This window comes from Macaca nemestrina, chromosome 17, assembly GCF_043159975.1.
Source record: "Macaca nemestrina isolate mMacNem1 chromosome 17, mMacNem.hap1, whole genome shotgun sequence".
NCBI classification, from domain to species: Eukaryota; Metazoa; Chordata; class Mammalia; order Primates; family Cercopithecidae; genus Macaca; species Macaca nemestrina.
Window position 1 is genome coordinate 15,785,905 of NC_092141.1, and position 21,676 is coordinate 15,807,580.

The 21,676-nt window shown below is 44.5% G+C and overlaps 1 protein-coding gene across 3 annotated transcripts in view; it reads right to left on the bottom strand.

The window, feature by feature from the left end:
* FBXW10B (F-box and WD repeat domain containing 10B) overlaps positions 1–21,676 on the bottom strand; it is a 42,858-nt gene that overhangs the window by 3,061 nt on the left and 18,121 nt on the right. For 2 of the 3 annotated variants that reach the window (XM_071082372.1, XM_071082370.1), the window contains 5 exons: positions 19,378–19,499; positions 17,343–17,491; positions 15,585–15,727; positions 6,195–6,353; positions 3,608–3,879 (listed from right to left, as the gene is read on the bottom strand). In XM_071082372.1, the coding sequence (XP_070938473.1) occupies positions 3,608–3,879; positions 6,195–6,353; positions 15,585–15,727; positions 17,343–17,491; positions 19,378–19,499 (845 nt within the window). The remainder of the gene's footprint in view (positions 1–3,607; positions 3,880–6,194; positions 6,354–15,584; positions 15,728–17,342; positions 17,492–19,377; positions 19,500–21,676) is intronic. The other variant, XM_071082371.1, reaches the window with a different exon arrangement.

The following is a 21,676-nucleotide window of genomic DNA, read 5'->3' on the forward strand; positions in this document are numbered from 1 at the left end:
AAGGATCCTCCTGCCTTAGCTTCCTGAGTAGCTAGGAGGTGTGTGCTACCATATCTGGCCAATTTTTAAAATTGTTTGTAGAGATAAGGATCTCACTAAGTGGCCCAGGCTGGTCTCCAACTCCTGGCCTCAAGGAATCCTCCCACTTTGGCCTCCCAAAGCACTGGAATTACACGCATGAGCCACTATGCCCATCCCAGCAACACTTCTTAAAAGGCACATCCCCATCTCTCTCTCTCTCTCCCTTATCTCCTTATCTCACATATATAGCACCTGCCCCCAATCTCTCTCGTTCCTAATAAAGTCTCTTAAAATGCTCCCTGAAACCAGCCTCAACTGCCTGTTCTCTCTTTTATTGTGCCCATTTCTCAGCTTGATGACATAATAGTCCAAGAAGTGAGGAAGCTAGCAGGGAACACAGGCGGGCTGTCAGCCAAAAACCAGAAAATAGTTCTCCCTCTGTGGCCTCAAGTCAGAAAAGGGACAATTAAGGAAAACCAGTCACTCTTGGGAGAAGCCAGGCATTGTATTCATTCCAGATTCTCAAAGATAAGCAAAGGTAGTGGCCTGCTGGAAAACAATAGGAAACTAGAGAGAGAGAGAGAGTCTGGATCTTGCCACTAATTCAGAATTAAGTATCACTGTTTGTCTTATCTCCTGCTATGGATTTTGCTTCCAAATTCTCCTGCCCACCATCCATGCCACTTGTTCCCTTATGAACAGAATAAACTCTCTTTTTACCATCTCTTCGGGGTGATTTTGACTTCCCTTGACTTTGAAGTTCCTCTATTAACACTGCTAAATTGAGATTGAGGAAGAAGCTGTAGTCATTATATACTTCAATTAGGGCATAAAATAATATAATCAATCATAATTGGGGCTGATAATTGGACTGATTTTTATACAAAATATCACCATCTTGTTTTTTATGGGTACATTATTATACATAATTATGGAGTACATGTGATATTTTGAGACATGCATAAAATGTGTAATGATCAGATCAAGATAATTAGGATATCTGTCATCTTAAACATTTATCATCTCTTTGTGTTGGGAACATTCCAAATCTTCTCCTCTAGCTATTTTGAAATATACAATACATTATTGGTTTTTTGTTTGTTTGTTTGTTTTGTTTTTTTTGTTTTTTTTTTGTTTTTTTTTTTGAGACGGAGTCTCGCTCTGTCGCCCAGGCTGGAGTGCAGTGGCCGGATCTCAGCTCACTGCAAGCTCCGCCTCCCGGGTTCACGCCATTCTCCTGCCTCAGCCTCCCGAGTAGCTGGGACCACAGGCGCCCGCCACCTCGCCCGGCTAGTTTTTTTGTATTTTGTAGTAGAGACGGGGTTTCACCGTGTTAGCCAGGATGGTCTCAATCTCCTGACCTCGTGATCCGCCCGTCTCGGCCTCCCAAAGTGCTGGGATTACAGGCTTGAGCCACCGCGCCCGGCCGTTTGTTTGTTTTTAAGATGCAGTTTTGCTCCTGTTGCCCAGGTTGGAGGGCAGTGGCGCGATCTCAGTCACTGCAACCTCCACTTCCCGGTTCACGCGATTCTCCTGCCTCCACTTCCCGAGTAAGGCTGGAATTACAGGCATGCGCCACCACGCCCGGCTAATTTTTTTGTATTTTTAGTAGAGACGGGGTTTCTCCATGTTTATCAGGCTGGTCTCAAACTCCCGACCTCAGGTGATCCACCTGCCTCAGCCTCCCAAAGTGCTGGGATTACAGGCGTGAGTCACTGCACCCGGCTATACATTATTGTTAATTGTAGTCATCCTACTGTGCAACCAAACACTGGAACTTATATCTCTTCCGTCTAACTGTATTTTTCTACCAAACACCATATTGTTTATTGTCGTATGAAACCAAGTAGTTACCTGGAGTCCGTGAAAAGTAAAGAGAGTGTAACAACCTTCTAAATTGACTATGTGACAGGGAAAAGTGAAGCCCTGGAAACTGAGTCACATAGCACAGCTGTTTTCCTGCTCCAGACCTCTGTGCTGAGGTCTTTTCCATTAACCAGACTCCCTATTCTTCATTGAAACCGAGACTAAATGATGTGGAGATAGACACTCTTGTGACTGTCACCTCTTTACAGCAGAATGTTAAGCAACTCCCCCTGTGATTGTCACCTCTTTACAGCAGAATGCTAAGCAACCATTAGAGGTCATCAATAGTAGCCAATCTAGTCTTACATCTGTATGTTAGCCTTTGTATGGAAAATTGAATTCTGTTCAGCAGCTCTGTTTTTGTCTGTTTAAAGGATGTTCACTTTTCCCCACTCCAGGAGCACTGGTCACTAGTCTTTGGTGTCCCTGGATGCTGCCCTCAAACTTTGCACTTGGATAAACTCTTTTAGCTAGATCCTGAATCTTTTGATTATTTTAGGGTGGCAAGTCTAAGGCCTAGATCGCATCCTGACTCCCCCTCTGACCCACTTTTCCTACTGTTAAGCATTAGCTAACACTCTCAGTTCCCTCCTCTCAAGAGATAGCTGACTATTTGTAGTGTGATATGCTTGGGGGTGATTTATAGTTTTCTCTATAGATCTGTGGATCCAATTTCACCTGCCAAATATAGGGCTGGTATAAGGAAGGAGTCTTGCTACTCTAACCCACACATAATTTATTCTTTGGATGTCTTACAAATGGCATTGGCCATGCCTGCACCCCCACCTACATACACACACACAAACGCACACACACCTGCTTTATACGTAAGATTTTTCCAGCTACAAACATTATCTCTCAGATCTAAAAACAATACATTCTGCATAGATCATTTTTCTGCTTATAACAAATTCTGTCTCTGTCTTGAAGAAATAGTTATGTAATATATGTTTTAAATTTGGGGGGTTGGGGGTATTAGTTGCTTGCTTTTTGTTTCAGTGGTAAGTATTAAAGCTAGTCTTATCTACCGTGCAAAGATTCTTATAAGTTTGAAAATCTTGCTCTTGCAGGCTGGGCGCAGTGGCCCACACCTGTAATCCCAGCACTTTGGGAGGCTGAGGCGGGAGGATCACCTGAGGTCGGGAGTTTGAGACCAGCCTGATCAACATGGAGAAACCCCGTCTCTACTAAAAAAAAAATACAAAATTAGCCAGTCGTGGTGGCTCATGCCTGTAATCCCAGCTACCCGGGAGGCTGATGCAGGAGAATTGCTTGAACCTCGGAGGCGGAGGTTGCAATGAGCCGAGATTGCACCGTTGCACTCCAGCCTGGGCAACAGGAGCAAAACTCTGTCAAAAAAAAAAAAAAAAGAAAAGAAGGAAAGGAAGGAAAGGAAGGGAGGAAGGGAGGAAGGGAGGGAGGGAGGAAGGAAGGAAGGAAGGAAGGAAGGAAGGAAGGAAGGAAGGAAGGAAGGAAGGAAGGAAGATAGATCGATCTAGATCTTGCAAACCAGAAGGTTCCCATTAACTGGGTGATAAATTGTTTGGAGGGTCAGAGAGAATGGCTCCTACCTTCCTGGAGGGTTAGCATATATATCCTCAGGAAACCACTGGCCAAAATATTCCATAAAGGAACCAGTCCTCCCCGCTCCCACCACCCTGACCAAACCCAGTCTGCTCTGTGGGTTATCACTGAACTTGCTGGTATTTCCGTCCTTTACCTGAAGAGAACTTGGCTGGCTTCAGGAGTACTCGGGACTTGGGAGGTTTGCTCGGTAGAAGCTCTTGGATCACAGTTTGTTTACTGGATACAGATTCTCTCGGGCTGTGAACCTGCATATTAGACTTAGAGAGAGTTTCCATGAGGCTGTTTTCTTCTTTTTCCTCCTCTTTCTCCTTCTTCTTATTTTGTTTCGTTTTTTCCATGGCATACTGCCACTTTATGTGTTCGAACTGGAACACGAGAACATTGCTCTCTGTGTTGACCACCATCCTGGAACCGAAACAACAAGGTTGTCCACAAAAGGAGTGTGGAGGCCACCGAAAGATGCACTGCAGTTACCATCCCACCTGGTCTTTAGACCAAGGGAACAGTGCCCAGGTAGTGACCAAACAGACTAGTAGTGTAGGCGGCTGGAGGGTGGAGAGTGGTGAAAGTTACCAGGCCATGCAGCAGGAGTCGTTAGCTTTGTCACTCTTTTCTTTAAAAAATAAACATGATTGGGGCACATATGTTCCGATTGTTTCACTTCTCAAGTTAAAATGCTTTTTTATTTTTTTCTATTTTTTTTTTTTTATTGTGAGAGGGAGTCTCGCTTTGTCACCCAGGCTGGAGTGCAGTGGCATGATCTCGGCTCACTGCAACCTCCGCCTCCTGGGTTCAAGTGATTCTCGTGCCTCAACTCCCGAGTAGCTGGGACTACAGGCGCCCGCCACCACGCCCAGCTCATTTTGTGTTCTCAGTAGAGACAGGGTTTCACCATGTTGCCCAGGCTGGTCTCAAACTCCAGGACTCAATGATCCACCCGCCTCGGCCTCCCGAAGTGCTGGAATTACAGGCATGAGCCACTGCGCCTGGCCTCAAGTTAAAATGCTTTTAAATGAATTTCCATTCCTGGAGTGAGTGCCAAGTACCGAGGGTGCCAAGAAGGTACTCTGCACACAGATGTCTTGAAATTCACTGTTTTTGTTTGTTTGTTTGTTTCAAGCACAGCTTCCAAACCCAATATTACTATTGCTGCTGGGAATGAGGAAAGCTCTCTCATGGGGAGGACTCCTCTGCTTCACAGACCCTCCACACAGACACCACACACTCCATGCCGTCACTCCAGGATCTCTGCACACACTCTAGATGTAGACAGAACATCTGTACTTTATAAAGTGAGATGATTTCTAACTTCTCTACTCCCCACTTGTATGCTCCGTAGACAAAGAGCTCCAGAGCTTGCCCTCCCTGTCCCCTGCCTGTGCCCCCGCAGCACTGCCTTCCCAACCCACCAGTTTTACAAGCGAGCAGCTCTCGCCTCTCTGTGCTCTTCCCTTAACTGTAAACAAGAAATGAAAACACTCTGGCAGATTTCTTTCTGCTCCAAAGGCTGCAATGTTAAGACCTTAACCAACAGCATAAACTCTCTCGAAAAGTAACTTGTTTTGGCTGGAACTGCTGGAACGGAATGCGGGCTGTCATGCCAATAAGAAATCCCTTTTAGACTCAAGCCGAAAGGAAAACACCTTTCTTTGGATGCTGTGAGTGCAAACCGGTCAGAGCTTTTTTTTTTTTTTTTTTTTTTTAAACAGCGTGACTGAAAAGTGTTCATTAATTGAGGCTTATCACCAGGCTGCCCTCTTTAAGATGGTAAATAATACTAATGAAGTTTCACTAAAAGGAAGGCAATATGGTTCAGGGACATTAAGTGATGTCTCAAGTGAGCTTGAAGTAGAATTTACAGGTTAGTTCTATTTGGTTTTTTTCATATAATAGCACCCTGAATCTACGCATATATAAAGCACAGTACTGTATAGAATGCAGTCAGTCATGGTACTGGTTTTGTAAGCTCACCAGCTCAGCTCCCCCGCACTGTACCCCCTGCTGCTGCCACCCCCCACTCTCCTATATGTCTCTTTGCATTAGAAGTGAGGCATCAAAGATAGCTAGCTGATAGAGCTCTCAGGCAGCCAAAGGCATGATCAAAGAGCAAGCAGGGGCTGCACGTTGGTAGAACTATGGTCCTTACAGAAGCGTTATGTTGCACCCACTGCAATTCCCACAAATACCCAGGATGAATTAAGAGTCAAAACAGGCTGGGCATGGTGGCTCACACCTGTAATCCCAGAGCTTTGGGAGGCTGTGGCGGGTGGATCACGAGGTCGGGAGTTCAAGATCAGCCTGGCCAAGATGGTGAAACCCTGTCTCTACTAACAATACTAAAAATTAGCTGGGCATATTGGTGGGCGCCTGTAATCCCAGCTACTTGGCCAACGGAGGCAGAGAATTGCTTGAACCTGGAAGGCGGAGGTTGCAGTGAGCCGAGATCGAGATCGCACCACTGCACTCCAGCCTGTGCAACAGAGTGAAACTATGTCTCAAAAAAAAAAAAGTCAAAATGAACCATGATTGCTTCCCAATTACTAAGTTTTGTGCAAAGCCCTGTTAGTCCCCACAACAAGACTGTTGCCCCACCCAGCCAAAATTGTAGAGAGTCACTGCACACTGTCTTCTCCTGACAGCAGATCCAGGGCTGGTATCCCAAGGGAGGAAAAAATCAAACAGAATCGCTCACAGTTCTGACCTCCGCACCTACCACCCACCTGTTGCCCTGAATAAAGAAGGACAGCACAGGATCGCCTCTGCCATTGGCTTTTATCACCTTCATACAGTTCCCGTTGAGGAAATTGTAAATTCTGATCTTGCCATCTGCGCAGGCGCTGATGACCCGGAGGAAGAGAAGGGACACGTGGAGCACCTCCCTGGAAGGGAACAGAGCAGCAGGCAATACCCATCCTCTCGTAAAATGCCTGGGTTTGTTAGTAGGTTGGGGGTATTTTGTGTGTGATTGAGAGGCAGTGGTCATAACTGGCCTTGAAAAGGTGTTTGCTGTGATTTTTATGTTTTTTGTTTTTTGAGATGGAGTTTCGCTCTTGTTGCCCAGGCTGGAGTGCAATGGTGCAATCTTGGCTCACTGCAACCTCCGCCTACCAGGTACAAGCGATTCTCCTGTCTCAGCCTCCCAAGTAGCTCAGATTACAGGCATGCACCACCACACCTGGCTAATTTTTTTGTATTTAGTAGAGACAGGGTTTCTCCATGTTAGGCTGGTCACGAAATGCTGACCTCAGGTGATCCACCCACCTCAGCCTCCCAAAGTGCTGGGATTACAGGTGTGCACCACCACGCCCAGCCTGCTGTCATTTTATAATTGTGAAACTAAACCGTGAGCTACTCTCAAGACATACCTCTTTCCATTCTGCAGCTACTGTCCCTGCAATTAGGTCACAGGGTCACAGATGACAAAAGAAAAGGGCTGACGTCACTATCTTTTTTTTTTAATCTAACATATAGATGATCATGTTTGTCTCTTGCAATTTGATTCCTAGCTTTTACTTATACAATAGTCATGCTGAGAATTATTTAATGTTTTGATTCCTTTTAAAATAGTATCATCGGCTGGGTGCGGTGGCTCACGCCTGTAATCCCAGCAATTTGGGAGGCCAAGGCAGGTGAATCACGAGGTCAGGAGATCAAGACCATCCTGGCTAACACGGTGAAACCCCGTCTCTACTAAAAATACAAAAAATTAGCCAGACGTGGTGGTGGGCGCCTGTAGCCCCAGCTACTCAGGAGGCTGAGGCAGGAGAATGGCGTGAACCCAGGAGGCGGAGCTTGCAGTGAGCTGAGATCAAGCCACTGTACTCCAGCCTGGATGACAGAACAAGACTCTGTCTCAAAAAAAAAATAATAATAATATAATATTAAAAAAGAAAAAACAGGAAGGAAAATGATTATCATTATATTAAGCAAATACTTTACATTTGAGCAGTTTCTTTTTTATCTTAAATTGGTGACTTTTATTCTTTCAGTGAAATATCCTTAAGGAAAATTGTATCCAGGGATGAAATCTAGGAATGTCCTTTTTTGATGGCCAATAGGAAAAGGGAGGGGGGACCAGGAGAAGATCTAGACAGATTCCTCCAACAAAATCCTTTCTAGAACCTTTCTGGGTTCCAATTAGACTCCAGATATGTGGAGTATTCAATTCTAAGAAGTATAATTTCCCTATTCCTGTTAATGACACCGAAAAGTTGAATTTGATACCACCAATTTGTTAGATTCTATATGCAAAGCAAGTCTATCAATTCCTGCCAGCTCTACCCATCCAAGGCCATTCATGGCCTAGTTCATGTGCTACCTTCTCCAAAAAGCCATCTCTTATCTTAATTCCGTCCTACATCTCCCCCATCACACATGTACACAAATTTTAAGTATACTTTCAGATTCTCTTGGGCACAACTCATATCATTGCATACTTATCACCTAGCACAGCACTCAGCCCATAGTAGGTCCTTAATATATATTTGTTGAAAAAGTGACTGTCTGCTCATGTTTTCGGAGTATGGTCATTGCTACAATGTGTTAAAAGAATGACGTCCGCCCTGTGCCATTTGGCCTCAGACTTGGTCAGATCCCAGGATCAGATGAAGACTTTCCAAGGCCCCAACCATTAACCAAACAGAAATAACAAAGACCTCAAAAGGCAGGAGCATGATCAGCATACTCAAAGGACAGCAAGGAGGCAAATATGATGTGAACCCCTGATTATGTGATATAGATAGATAGATAGATAGATAGATAGATAGATAGATAGATAGATAGATAGATAGATAGATACATAGATAGATACATAGATAGATAGATAGATAGATAGATAGATAGATAGATAGATAGACAGACAGACAGATAGATAGATAGACAGATAGAACTCAGCTGTAAAATAAGTATTAAAAACTCTAACAAGGCCAAGCATAGAAGCTTATGTCTATAATCACAGCACTTTGGGAGACTGAGGTGGAAGGATTGCTTGAGACCAAGAGTTTGAGACCTTGGCTCTAAAAAACATTTAAAAATTAGCCAGGAGCATGGTGGTGTGTGCCTGTAGTCCCAGCTACTTGGGAAGCTAAGGTGATAGGCTAACTTGAGCACAAAAGTTTTACATTATGAGGTCATAGTGAGCCATGATTGCACCACTGCACTACAGCCTGGGCAAAAGAGTAAGACCCTAGGGGAAAAAAAAAAAAGAACTAAAGAATGAAAGAGAAAGAACAAAAGAAAGAAAAAAAGAGAGAGAGAAAGAAAGGAAAGAAAGAGAAAGGAAGGAAGGAAACAAAGGAAACGAAGGGAAGGAAGGAAGAAAGGAAGGAAGGAAGGAAGGGTGAGTGGGAAAGGGAAAGAAAGAAAGACCTAACAAATTTCTAAATTTTTTCAAGGTGGAAATATAATAACTTTGATGGTATCCTAAGCACAGCACAGTCTGCCAGTCATGTACTCCAGCAATGGGAGAGATGCCATGTGATAGAAAAGTTTGCCTCTTCATGTATCTCATTTGATTTTGCTGAGCTGAATCCATACTTCTTTTCCCATAGATCCCTGGGATATTTGGTAGTTCAGTCTATATCATCGTAGCCTAGTAATTAAAACCATCAGCTTTGGGATCAGAAAACCTGGGATCAAAACCTGACTCTACCACTTAATGGGCTGCATAACCTTCAGAAAGTAATTTAATCTCTCAGTCTTCAGTTTTCTTTTTTCTTTTTTTTTTTTTTTATTTTGAGACGTAGTCTCGCTCTGTCACCCAGGCTGGAATGCAGTGACGCGATCTCACCAAAATTAACTTATCCAGAACTCTGGAAAATAATCAAAGGTTTACAGCAACCCAGGGAGGACTTACACAAGTAAAATGGCATAGTGTCAATAAGAATAATGAGACTTAGAGGTCAGGAGTTCGAAACCAGCCTGACCAACATGGTGAAACCCCATATCTACTAAAAATACAAAAAAATTAGCCAGGCCTGGTGGTGCGCACCTGTAATCCCAGCTACTCAGGAGGCTGAGGCAGGAGAATCACTTGAACCCTGGAAGCGGAGGTTGCAGTGAGCCGAAATTGTGCCACTGCACTCCAACCTAGGTGACAGAGCAAGACTATGTCTTAAAAAAAAAACAAAAAGAATAAAGAATAGTGAGACTTGTGACATGTTAACTTAGTCCCACTTCCCACCTCCCCCTGCCCAGTGGTAGCCATGAAAGTAACAGCCTCCAGTCCTGGTGGCAGAGGGAACAGAATGGACCTCGTTCTGACAACTACAACTACAGGGGAAAAAAAAAAAAAAAACTCACTAGAGGGGCTCAACAGCATATTTAAGCAAGTAGAAGAAGCGAAGTACTTGAAACAAGGTCAATTGAAGTTATGCAGTGTGTGGAACCGAAAGAAAAAAAGAATAAAGAAAAATTAATAGAGCCCCGGAAATCCGTAAAACATCATCAAACAAATCATAATAGGAGATCCAGGAAGAAAGTAGAGAAAGGGGCCAAAAGAATATTTGAAGAGATGATTGCTGAAAACCTCCCAAATATGATGAAAAACATTAATTTACAGGTCTAAGAAGCTCAACAAACTCTAACTGGGATAAACTACAAGAGGTCCACACTTAGATGCATCATAATCAAATTTTCAAACACCAAGGGTGAAGAGTATAATGAAAGCAACAAGAGAGAAGTAGGTCCTCATGTAAAAAGGATCCTCAGTAAGATTAATAGACGATTTATCATTAGAAAAGTGTCTTAGTTGGCTTGGCACGGTGGCTCACGCCTGTAATCCCACCACTTCGGGAGGCCGAGGTGGGCGGATCACAAGGTCAGGAGATCAAGACCATCCTGGCTAACACGGTGAAACCCCGTCTCCATTAAAAATACAAAAAATTAGCCAGGCATGGTGGCGGGCGCCTGTAGTCCCAGCTACTCGGGAAGCTGAGGCAGGAGAATGGCGTGAACCCGGGAGGCGGAGCTTGCAGGGAGTCAAGATCGCGCCACTGCACTCCAGCCTGGGTGACAGAGCGAGACTCCATCTCAAAAAAAAAAAAAAAAGAAAAGTGTCTTAGTCCATTTTGTGGTGTTATAACAAGATACCATACACTGGGTAATTTCTAATCAACAGAAGCTTATTAGTTATGGATCTAGAGGCTCGGAAGTCCAAGGCCAAAGGACTGGCATCTTGTGAGAACCTTGCTGTGCCAAAGGCAAAGAGGGGGCAAAAGAGAGGAAGAGAAGGCTGAAATCATCCTTTGATAAGGAACCCACTCCCACAATAATGAACCCATTCCCACTGTAGCATTAGTCCAGTCCTGAAAGGAGAGCCCTAGTGACCTAATACCTCCCATTAGGCTCCACCTCCTAACACTGTTGCATTAAGGATTAAGTTTCTAACTCATACTTCTTGGGGACACATTCAAATTATAGAAAAGAGAAATGACAAGGATATTAAAATGACACACTAAAAATATCCATTTAACGCAAAGAAAGGCAACAATGAAATAATTCAGGAACAAAAATACATAAGACTATGGAAAACAGCATAATAACAGAAGTCTTCTTTTTTTTTTTTTTCTTTGGGGTCAGGGTCTCACTCCATACCTAGGCTGGAGTGCAGTGGTGAGATCATAGCTTACTGGAGCCTCAAATTCCTGGGCTCAAGCGATCTTCCCACCTTAGCCTCCTCCTGAATAGCTGGGACTGGATAGGACAACTAGTTAGAAGATCCACAAGGAAACAGAAGACACGAACAACATCATAAACTATCTAGAGCTGACATACATATACAGAACACTCCACCAAACAACAGCAGAGCACACATTTATCTCAGATGCACATGGAACATTCTCCAGGATAGACCATATGTTAGGCTACGAAACAAATCTCAATATATTTTGAAAGACTGAAATCATACAAAGTATGCTCTCCAACTACAATGAAATTAAATTAGAAATGAAGGACATTTAGAAAATTCTTAATTATGTGGAAATTAAACAACCTTGTCTTAACCACTGAGTCAAAGAATAAATCAGAAAGGCAATGAGAAAGTAGTTTTGAGATAAATGAAAATGAAAACACAACCTATCAAAACTTATGGAATGAAGCTAAGCAGTGCTCAGAGGGAAATTTACAGCAGTAGATGCCTACCTTTCTCCAATCAATAATCTTTCACCTTAAAAAACTTGAAAAAGATCAAATGAAACTCAAACCAGGAAGCAGAAGGAAAATAATAAAGATTTTAGCAGAAATTAGAAATAGACAATTTAAAAATACAGAAAATCAAATGAAACCAAAAGTTGGTTCTCTGTTTATTATTTTTTTATTTGCTTATTTATTTACTTATTTTTGAGACGGAGTTCTGCTCTTGTTGCCCAGGCTGGAGTACAATGGCGTGATCTCAGCTCACTGCAACCTCAGCCTCCTGGGTTCAAACGATTCTCCAGCCTCAGACTCCCTAGTAGCTGGGATTACAGGTGCCCGGCTAATTTTTGTATTTTTAGTAGAGACGGGGTTTTGCCATGTTGGCCAGGCTGCTCTCAAACTCCTGACCTCCGGTGATCCACCCGCCTCGGCCTCCCAAAGTGCTGAGATTACAGGCATGAGCCACCGCACCCAGCGGTTCTCTTTTTAAAAAGTCAACAAACGGCTAGGTGTGGTGGCTCACGCCTGTAATCCCAGCACTTTGGGAGGCTGAGGTGGTTGGATCACCTGAGGTCAGGAGTTCAAGACCAGCCTGGCCAAGATGGCAAAACCCCGTCTCCTAAAAAATACAAAAATTAGCCAGGTGCAGTGGTGGGCACCTGTGATCCCAGTTACTCAGGAGTCTGAGGCAGGCTAATCACTTGAACCGGGGAGGCAGAGGTTGCAGTGAGCTGAGATTGCACCACTGCACTCCAGCCTGGGAGAAAAAGCAAGATTCTGTCTCAAAAAAAAAAAAAAGTCAACAAACTATTAACTAGACAATTGACAAATCTTTGACCAAGAAAATAAGAGAGAAGACTCAGATTACTAATATAAAGAATAAAGCAGGGGACATTTCTACTGACTGATGGAAATGTTTGTAATTAGATAGTGGTAATGGTTGCACATTATGACTATACTTTAAAAAATACTTTAAAAATTGAATTGCACACAAAAGTGGTACATTTTATGTTATGTGAATCATATCCTAATTAAAAATTGCAGCGAAAAGCAAATTACAATGTGAGCTATGGAAAATACATTAAGGAATAAAGTTTTTTGTTTTGTTTTTTGAAACAAGGTCTCACTTCGTTGCCCAGGCTGGAGTGCGGTGGCACAATCACAGCTCTTTGCAGCCTCAACCTCCCCAGGCTCAGGTGATCTTCCCACCTCAGGCTCCCAAGTAGCTGGGACTGCAGGTGTGTGCCACCATGCCAGGCTAATTTTTGTATTTTTTGTAGAGACAGGGTTTTGTCATGTTGGCCAGGCTTATATTTAAAAAAAAAAAAAGCACTACAGGCAGGGCACTGTGGCTCACGTCTGTATTCCCAGCACTTTGGGAGTCTGGGATACTATATACTAATATAAAGGTGGGTGGATCACTTGAGGTCAGGAGTTTGAGACCAGCCTGCACAACTTTGTGAAACCCTGTCTCTACTAAAAATACAAAAATTAGCCAGGCATGGTGGCGCATGCTTGTAGTCCCAGCTACTCAGAAGACTGAGGCAGGAGAATTGCTGGAACCTGGAAGACAGAGGTTGCAGTGAGCCGAGATCACGTCACTGCACTCCAGCCTGGGCAACAGAGCAACACACCATTAAAAATAATAATAATAAAAATACAAATAAAAATAAAGTTATAAAAAGACACTACAAGTACAGAAGCTTTTCCAAAGATCATCATTCCTGTCAGTCCTATTTTGCATCCTCAAATTTCCTCCCTCATATCCATTCTGTCCCACGCTATGTGCAAAATCTTAATTTTGGTTGAAAAAATATTACATCAGGAATGGAAAGACCACTTTCTCCAGCCCTTCTTCCATCAAAGGACAGATAGCAACTATATCTGCTTTCTCACCTATGTCACATTCAAAAGATGAGTTATCAGTCCAATTGTTAGAACTTTCCAGAAAGGCAAGCTGTCAAATTATTCCTTGTTACCCATCAGTTAGATAAATTTATTGAGCACAGAGCTCCTACAGACAAGTTGGGAGAAAGAGACCTACAAATGAGAGTATTGACCCTGTCTTCCAAATGTCTATGGTTTTTCTGTTACTATGCAGGGTAGCAGGAGCTAATATGAATGGTATGTTAGGGACTGTCGTTCGGTAGGGAGTGGGAATTGTCTGAGAAGGTCTATGAGACCTCTGCTATGAGCAGAGGTGGAGGGAGAGGCTAATGGTATGATGGAACCGTGACGAAATTGCTGGGCTTGCCGGGAACAAATTATTTTCCGCTCACTAACTAATCCTACTGAATCCTGCTTAGAAGCTTTTAAAACATATAGTTGACATTTTCAGGTGATTTCATAAAGCTTGACTTCCTCTCGGAGATCAAGGCTTGATAATCCAGAAGGTTTACTAAGCTGGCTGGATGGAGTTACAGTCTTGTGGTGGGGACTAAGAGGGCTTCGCACAAAACTCAGCAATCAGGAAGCAATCATGGTTCATTTTGACTCTTAATATCTAAGGGTAAGAGAAGTCACTGTAGGCCAGAAAAAAAGATCAATTTACTAAAAACAAGTTTCCCCTGATGGATCCCCTAGAAAGCCCACTTATTATTTTTTTTTTTTTTCTTTTTGAGATGGAGTCTCGCTCTGTCACCCAGGCTGGAGTGCAGTGGCGCCATCTCGGTTCACTGCAAGCTCCGCCTCCAGGGTTCCCGCCATTCTCCTACCTCAGCCTCCCGAGTAGCTGGGACTACAGGCGCCCGCCACCACTCCCGGCTAATGTTTTGTATTTTTAATAGAGACAGGGTTTCACGGTGTTAGCCAGGATGGTCTCCATCTCCTGACCTCATGATCTGGCCGCCTTGGCTTCCTGAAGTGCTGGGATTACAGGCACTTCCCGAAGTGCTGGGATTACACGCCCGGCCAAAAGCCCACTTATTCTTTTAATCAATTAAGGTAGCATTTAGTTTCCTGGAAATTTTTATAATGCATTCAGGGAAAGAAGCTATATTCATGTAGTATAAGAGTAGCATAGAGTAGCATATAAAACTGATGACCATGGCAGAATTGACCACAATACTCTTTCCAAACAAGCACAGATGTGACCTCAGAATGCTTATTACTTGATTCCAAGCAGCCACCACCACTAAATTTGAATTGGCATGTAAAATGAAATCCATTTGCTACCCTGGAATAGGATCCAGCCTGTAGACTTATAGTTGTAAGTGCCTCTTTTTAAGCTCTCAGCTCTTTTAAAGTCTTTGGATCATTTTTAAGCTTTTGTGAGCACAAGCATCCTGGGATAAAGATCAATTCCTAGAATTTTAAGTTTACTAGAATTGGCATTATTTGGGATGGTTCTGCCAGTATTCATATGTCTGATAGCTATCAGGTATGAATTTATCATGAGGGTCATAAATATAAAATTTCAGGCTGGGCGTGGTGCCTCACGCCTGTAATCCTAGCACTTTGGGAGGCCGAAGCGGGCGGATCACGAGGTCAGGAGATCGAGACCATCCTGGCTAACACGGTGAAACCCCGTCTCTACTAAAAATACAAAACATTAACCGGGCACGGTGGTGGGTGTCTGTAGTCCCAGCTGCTCGGGAGGCTGAGACAGGAGAATAGCGTGAACCGGGGAGGTGGAGCTTGCAGTGAGCCGAGATTGTGCCAGTGCACTCCAGCCTGGTGACAGAGTGAGACTCCATCTCAAAAAAAAAAAAAAAAGAATTCAATAACTTCTCAAAACCCCCAGCTCCTATGGTTACTTCGCAAGAGAAACAAGGAAGAGTGGAAGAGGTTAATAGCCAAACAGAGAAGATGGTGGGGAAAAATGGGTCCCAGGTGGAAGAGGAAGGAAGCAGAGAGGGTGAAGTGCAGAGAACATGATGTCCACAGGGAGCAGAAGGTCTGCCAATGATTGCAGTCTAGGCTATGACGGGGAAGGGAAGGATACCAGGTTCACGGCTCCAGGCTTCACAGGCACCTACTTGGGATGCTTGAAGGCCATCAGGCAGCGCTCATACTTCCCCACCATGCTCCAGGCCATGACCAGGCCATCAGTGCTTCCCGAGAGGAGATGCCACTGGTCGAAGAACAGGCACTTCACGGCTCCCTCGTGGCCATTGAGAGTCTGCAAGAAAAGATTCCACTGTCTTCAACTCAGACTGTGACTCCTCTAAGAACCAAAGCTGAGGCTTCTTCAGATGAATGCCAAAGCCACCCCCCATCAATCTGTGATTGCCATTCACTTGGTAGGTACCTGAGCTAACCTTGCTTTTGCTGTAAGAAGGCCAATGGAGGCCGGGCATGGTGACTTATGCCTGTAATCCCAGCACTTTGGGAGGCCGAGGTGGGCGGATCACGAGGTCAGGAGTTCGAGACCATCCTGGCCAACATGGTGAAACCCCGTCTCTACTAAAAATATAAAAATTAGCTGGGCATGGTGGCGCACACCTGTAATCCCAGCTACTTCGGAGGCTGAGGCAGGAGAATCGCTTGAACCAGGGAGGTGGAGGTTGCAGTGAGCCAAGATTTCGCCACTGTGCTCCAGCCTGGTGACAGAGCAAGACTCTGTCTCCAAAAAAAAAAGAAAAAGAAAAAGAAAAGAAAAAAAGAAGGCCAATGGAGTCCATTCCACATAGAGCTCGCTCTCTGGTTACAGAGGAATGGGATCAGGCAGGGGCCACGTTCCTGGTGGGTCTGTGTCTGGGGCAGACACTGCCTTCTTGGAGCACCAGAAAGGGCCAGAAATCACTGTCCTTTGCTGTCAGAAGGACGAAGGCAACATGTGCCATCCCAGCTCCTTGCCAGAACTCAGAGTGCACATGGTCCATCCTTGTGCCTGAAACTGCTGGATTGGCCATAGTGACAGGATTGGTGGGAAAATTCCACAGGCCAAGCCAGCCACTTTTCACTGTGATCCTGTGTTCCTGCTGCAAATCGTATATATCCACCACCTGCTAAGGCCAGGGGTTCAGATCCAGCAAGAATAGGTTTCATGACCATCCAATCACTTTCAAGACCATCCATGTTCTCTCTTCATTAGAGAGCAATGAGGAAAAAAATTCTCTGTTCATCCCCCAGTATTTTCTTCTCAGGAAAAAAATGCTTTGTTCATCCCCTCACCCCATGCCAGAATGCAACACATTTTTTTTTTCTTTTTTTTTGGAGACGTGTGATCTCAGCTCACTGCAACCTCCGCCTCCTGGGTTCAAGTGATTTTCCTGCTTCAACCTCCCAAGTAGCTGAGGTTACAGGCGCCCGCCACCATGCCTGGCTAATTTTTTGTATTTTTTTTTTAGTAGAGATGGGGTTTCACTCTATTGGTCAGGCTGGTCTCGAACTCCTGACCTCATGAGCCACCCGCCTTGGCCTCCCAAAATGCTGGGATTACAGGTGTGAGCCACTGCGTCTGGCCCTACAGAGTGCAATACTCTTGAGGAGAAAAAGGTACTTCACCTCCACTGCTGTTAGAAGGCCCTGAGCCCATAACTCATGCTGAGTCAGAATGCAGCCTTCCTCCACCAACCCCATGATACCATGGGTCATGATGTGGGCAGTGGAGCCCCTACCCTCCATGGACTCTGAATGCCCCATTTTGGGGCCCTCCCCTTTGGAGCTTCAGGACTGTCCTTCTTGACGGCCATACTCAGTTGCTCTAGGATGACCTGAGGAGCTAGGTAGGGGGAGCCCACCCATCTCCTCCCCAGTGCCCTTTCCCCCAAGGCAGCCCACTGCCCACTCACCTTTACCAACTGGGCCATGACAATGTGCCACACTTTCACCACCCCTCGCTCACAGCTGCTCACAATGTAGGTATCATTGATCCTGGTGGCCAAGATGGGGTCTTTGTGTCTAAACGTCTTCAGGCACTTCCCTGTGTCTACATCCCATACTGAACAGGAGGGAGAGAGAGGAAGAGATGGGAGTGGGGAAAAAGGGGGAAGAGGAAAGTTGACAGTGGAGTTCTGCTCCCCATCACAGAAGCAAAAGACTCATCGAGCCCATCAAGTCGGACTCTAGAAGGACTTCCCCTGGCCTAGCACCTCCACAGGACAGGCTCACCAACAGCTCATGTACCCACAGCACAGATGTGCCCTGAATACAGGTGGTTGGGGGAGCCACCTGTTGGCTATGGCCCTAGAACTTAGCCTTGAGGCCCAAGTGCTAGACAGCTCGTCTCTAATCAGCTGATTCATCAAGCCTGAAACATGCTTGCTATCAAGTAGATTTCATAAAAATCATGGTATTCAGCTTGAGTAGGGGCAGGTAAAATTAAAAAAAAAAAAAAATCACGGCATACATGTAGTGTTGTCATTTTTCCCATACGCTGTCTTCCTGACCCACACCTTCTATCCCCAAGATAAAAGAAGGTCGTCTACCCTCACTTACATTTTTAAATACTTCTGAATCTGACTTTTGGATTTTATGGAGAAATGGTCGCAGCTAGGGGTGGGTTTACTGCTGCTTCAACACAGACTGTGTTACAGCAACTGCCTGGCATCTTGTAGTGGGGATGAGAGTGGGTGGGTGGGTGGCAGAACAGGGTTTCCTAAAAGGAAGAAGTTGATGCCGGGCCCAGTGACTCACGCCTGTAATCCCAGCACTTTGGGAGGCCGAGATGGGTGGATCACAAGGTCAGGAAATCGAGACCAGCCTAGCCAACATGGTGAAACCCTGTCTCTACTAAAAAAAACAAAAATTAGCTGGGTGTGGTGGCACGTGCCTGTAGTCCCAGCTACTCGGGAGGCTGAGGCAGGAGAATCGCTTGAACCTGGGAGGTGGAGGTTGCAGTAAGCCGAGATCGTGCCACTGCACTCCAGCCTGGCCACAGAGCAAGACTCCGTCTCAAAAAAAAAAAAAAAAAAAAAAAAAAAGAAGTTAAAAGTGAACTCTATGAATTCAGGAATGAAAACATTAAAGTCTCCTTCAAAGGTGCTTCCCAAAAGCACCTTCTTCCTCAGGCAACAGGACAAGTGGCCTGAGATAAAATATAACAACAACCAGAGTTGATACTTACGTGGCGCTAACAGTAAGCCGGCGACCACTCAAGGTGTGTGACATGCATGAGCTCATCTTCACAAGAAAAGTACTATTATTATTCCCCACTACACAGATGAGGAAACTGAGGCATAGAGAAGTTAGGTTGCCTGCTCAAGTCATGTAGGTGGTGAGTGGCAGAGCCGGGATTTGAACCTAGGGAGTCTGGATCCAGAAGTCATGTGCTTAACCATTTATGCTAGGTTAGCCCTAACTATGTAAGTGTGCTTTCCTTCGCTTATATTTTATGTATATATCTTGGCCCATTTATAAAATTACCAATGGGGCTCTCGTGAGGATTAAATAATGTATGTTAAGCATCTGTCACAAAATTGATACTCAGTAAATGGCAGCTGTTGTTGTTCATGGATTTATTATATTCCCCACTATATATTTATGTATCTGCTTCCATTAGGAGACTATGAGCCCTTTGAAGAAATAAAAAGTTGTATCTAAAGGGCCGTATCCTATTCCTTTTTTTTTCTCCTCAGCACCTAGCTCAGTGTGTAGCTTGTTGTAGGTATTCTACAGATAGTTGTTGAATGGATGGATTGATGGATGGATGGATGGATGGAAGGAAGGAAGGAAGGAAGGAAGGAAGGAAGGAAGGAAGGAAGGAAGGAAGGAAGGAAGGAAGGAAATAAATGACTGCCGGCCTATAGAAATGAACAAAACAAAGCATTTTGGTAACCCATAAGTTGCAGGAAACTTCTTAGAAAATTTAAGGCACTTCTTTCTCACCTTTTACCTGGCAATCTTTTCCTCCCGACACGAGCCTGTTCTTACACAAATCTATGCAAGTGATAGTCCCCTGGTGACCACCGAAGATTCGTGTGCAAGCCCCACTTTTCAGATCCCAGTATCTGCAGGAATCAGGCCAAAAGAATGTTTGTGAGAGCTCCTGAGGGCTCAGAGGATCATACTGCGTAGAATCCCTGTAGATAAGTAGGTAGTTGGGAGGCAGCAGAGCCTCATGGTTCAGCTTAAGAGTCAGGGGCCTGGATTTGAATCCCAGCTGCAGCACCTATTTGGTGTAACTTTGAGGAAGTTAATTTCTGTGTAAGTTTCCTTTCCTCACTGATAAAATGGAAATAATAATGAGTAGTTACATCATAGGGTTTTTGTGAAGAATTAAATGGACTAATACAGTGATTGTCAACCCTGGGTAACTTATACCCCCAGGGGCCATTTGGAAATAGCTGGAGATATTTTTGGTGGTCACAAGCAGGGAAGGAAGAGACACTGGTATCTAGTGCATCGAATCCAGAGATGCTGCTAAACATTCTACATTGCACAGGGCAGGCCCCACAGTAAAGAATTTCCCAGCCCCAGATGGCAATAGCGCCAAGGTTGAGAAACCCTGCACCAGTGGAGGTAACACTGGAATAGTGACTAACTTGTACAAAATGCTTGATCAATGTCAGGTGGTTTTCAGGTAGAAGCATCCTGAATGACCACCAGCCTTATAATCCATGGCACTGATTCAGTGGTACAGCAGATCTTCAAACAAGAGCAACAGAATCCTTTACCAGTCACTTAGATCCAAAATATGTATGTACATATAGAGCATATCTAAGAGATAGATGGGAGCAAAGATGAATTATCCTGTTTTTTGTTAAGAACATGTGCCCAAGGTCTCTCAACTGCACTTCCGCTTCAGCTGGGCTGCTTTTGAGACAGGACAAAGCAGAATGCTGAGATAATGGTTCTGGAGCAGGCTTCCTGAAGTCCATTCCCAGGGCCATCACTTACCAGCTGTGTGATCCTGGGCAAGTTACTGAACCACCACGTACCTCAGTTTCTTCATCTGTAAACTGAGGATAATAACTGTACTAATGGCCACGCGGGGGGGCTCATGCCTGTAATCCCAGCACTTTGAGAGGCCAAGGCGAGCAGATCACGAGGTCAGGAGATTGAGACCATCCTGGCTAACATGGAGAAACCCCGTCTCTACTAAAAATACAAAACATTAGCCTGGCGTGGTGGTGGCACCTGTAGTCCCACCCAGGAGAATGGTGTGAACCCGGGAGGTGGAGCTTGCAGTGAGCCGAGATAGGACCACTGCACTCCAGCCTGGGCGACAGAGCGAGCCTCCGTCTAAAAAGATATTAATAATAAAAATAAAATTAAAAATAAAGCCAGGCATAGTGGCTCACGCCTGTAATCTCAGCACTTTGGGAGGCCGAGGCAGGTGGATCACGAGGTCAGGAGATTGAGACCATCCTGGCTAACACGGTGAAACCCCGTCTCTACTGAAAATACAAAAGTTAGCCAGGCGTGGTGGTGGATGCCTGTAGTCCCAGCTACTCGGGAGGCTGAGGCAGGAGAATGGCATGAACCCGGGAGGTGGAGCTTGCAATAAGTCGAGATCACACCACTGCACTCCAGCCCGGGTGACAGAGCGACACTCCGTCTCAAAAAAAAAAAAAAAAAAAAAAAAAAATTTGCACTTACTTCATAGAGTTATTGTGAGGTTTTGCATATAAAAACGATTAATATGTCTTTGGGGTTTTTTGACTATGTTCAGCTTTTTCTTCTAATATTCCCAAGGGTCTTGCAGCCTTACCAATGCCTTACCAGTTTCTCAGAGCCTCCAATGCAGCCACAGTGCATTGAATGATGGCACAGTGCTCTGAAAGAAAGCATGTTTTGAATTTCTGTTTCTAGCAGTATGGTGGTTTATGTCTTCAGGTTGGTTTTCTAAATTTATGCAAGAAAAGGTATTTGATAAATACTTTTAGAAAAATAGGAATAGAAAGAACTTTCTGGATTTAGTAAAAGATATAAGCCAAAGTCATAACAGTGAATATTATGCTCAGTGGAGAAATTGTAGATGTATTCCCTTCCAGAAGGGGAACAAGATGAAGATGCCCACTCTCACTGCTACTGCCTGCCACAGCACTGGAAGGCCTAGGCAAAGTTAGAAGGAAAGAAAAACAAAAGGTGGTATAGGCGTTAGAAAAGAAGATAACATATTGTTGACTGGGCGCGGTGGCTCATGCCTGTAATTCCAGCACTTTGGTAGGCTGAGGTGGGCAGA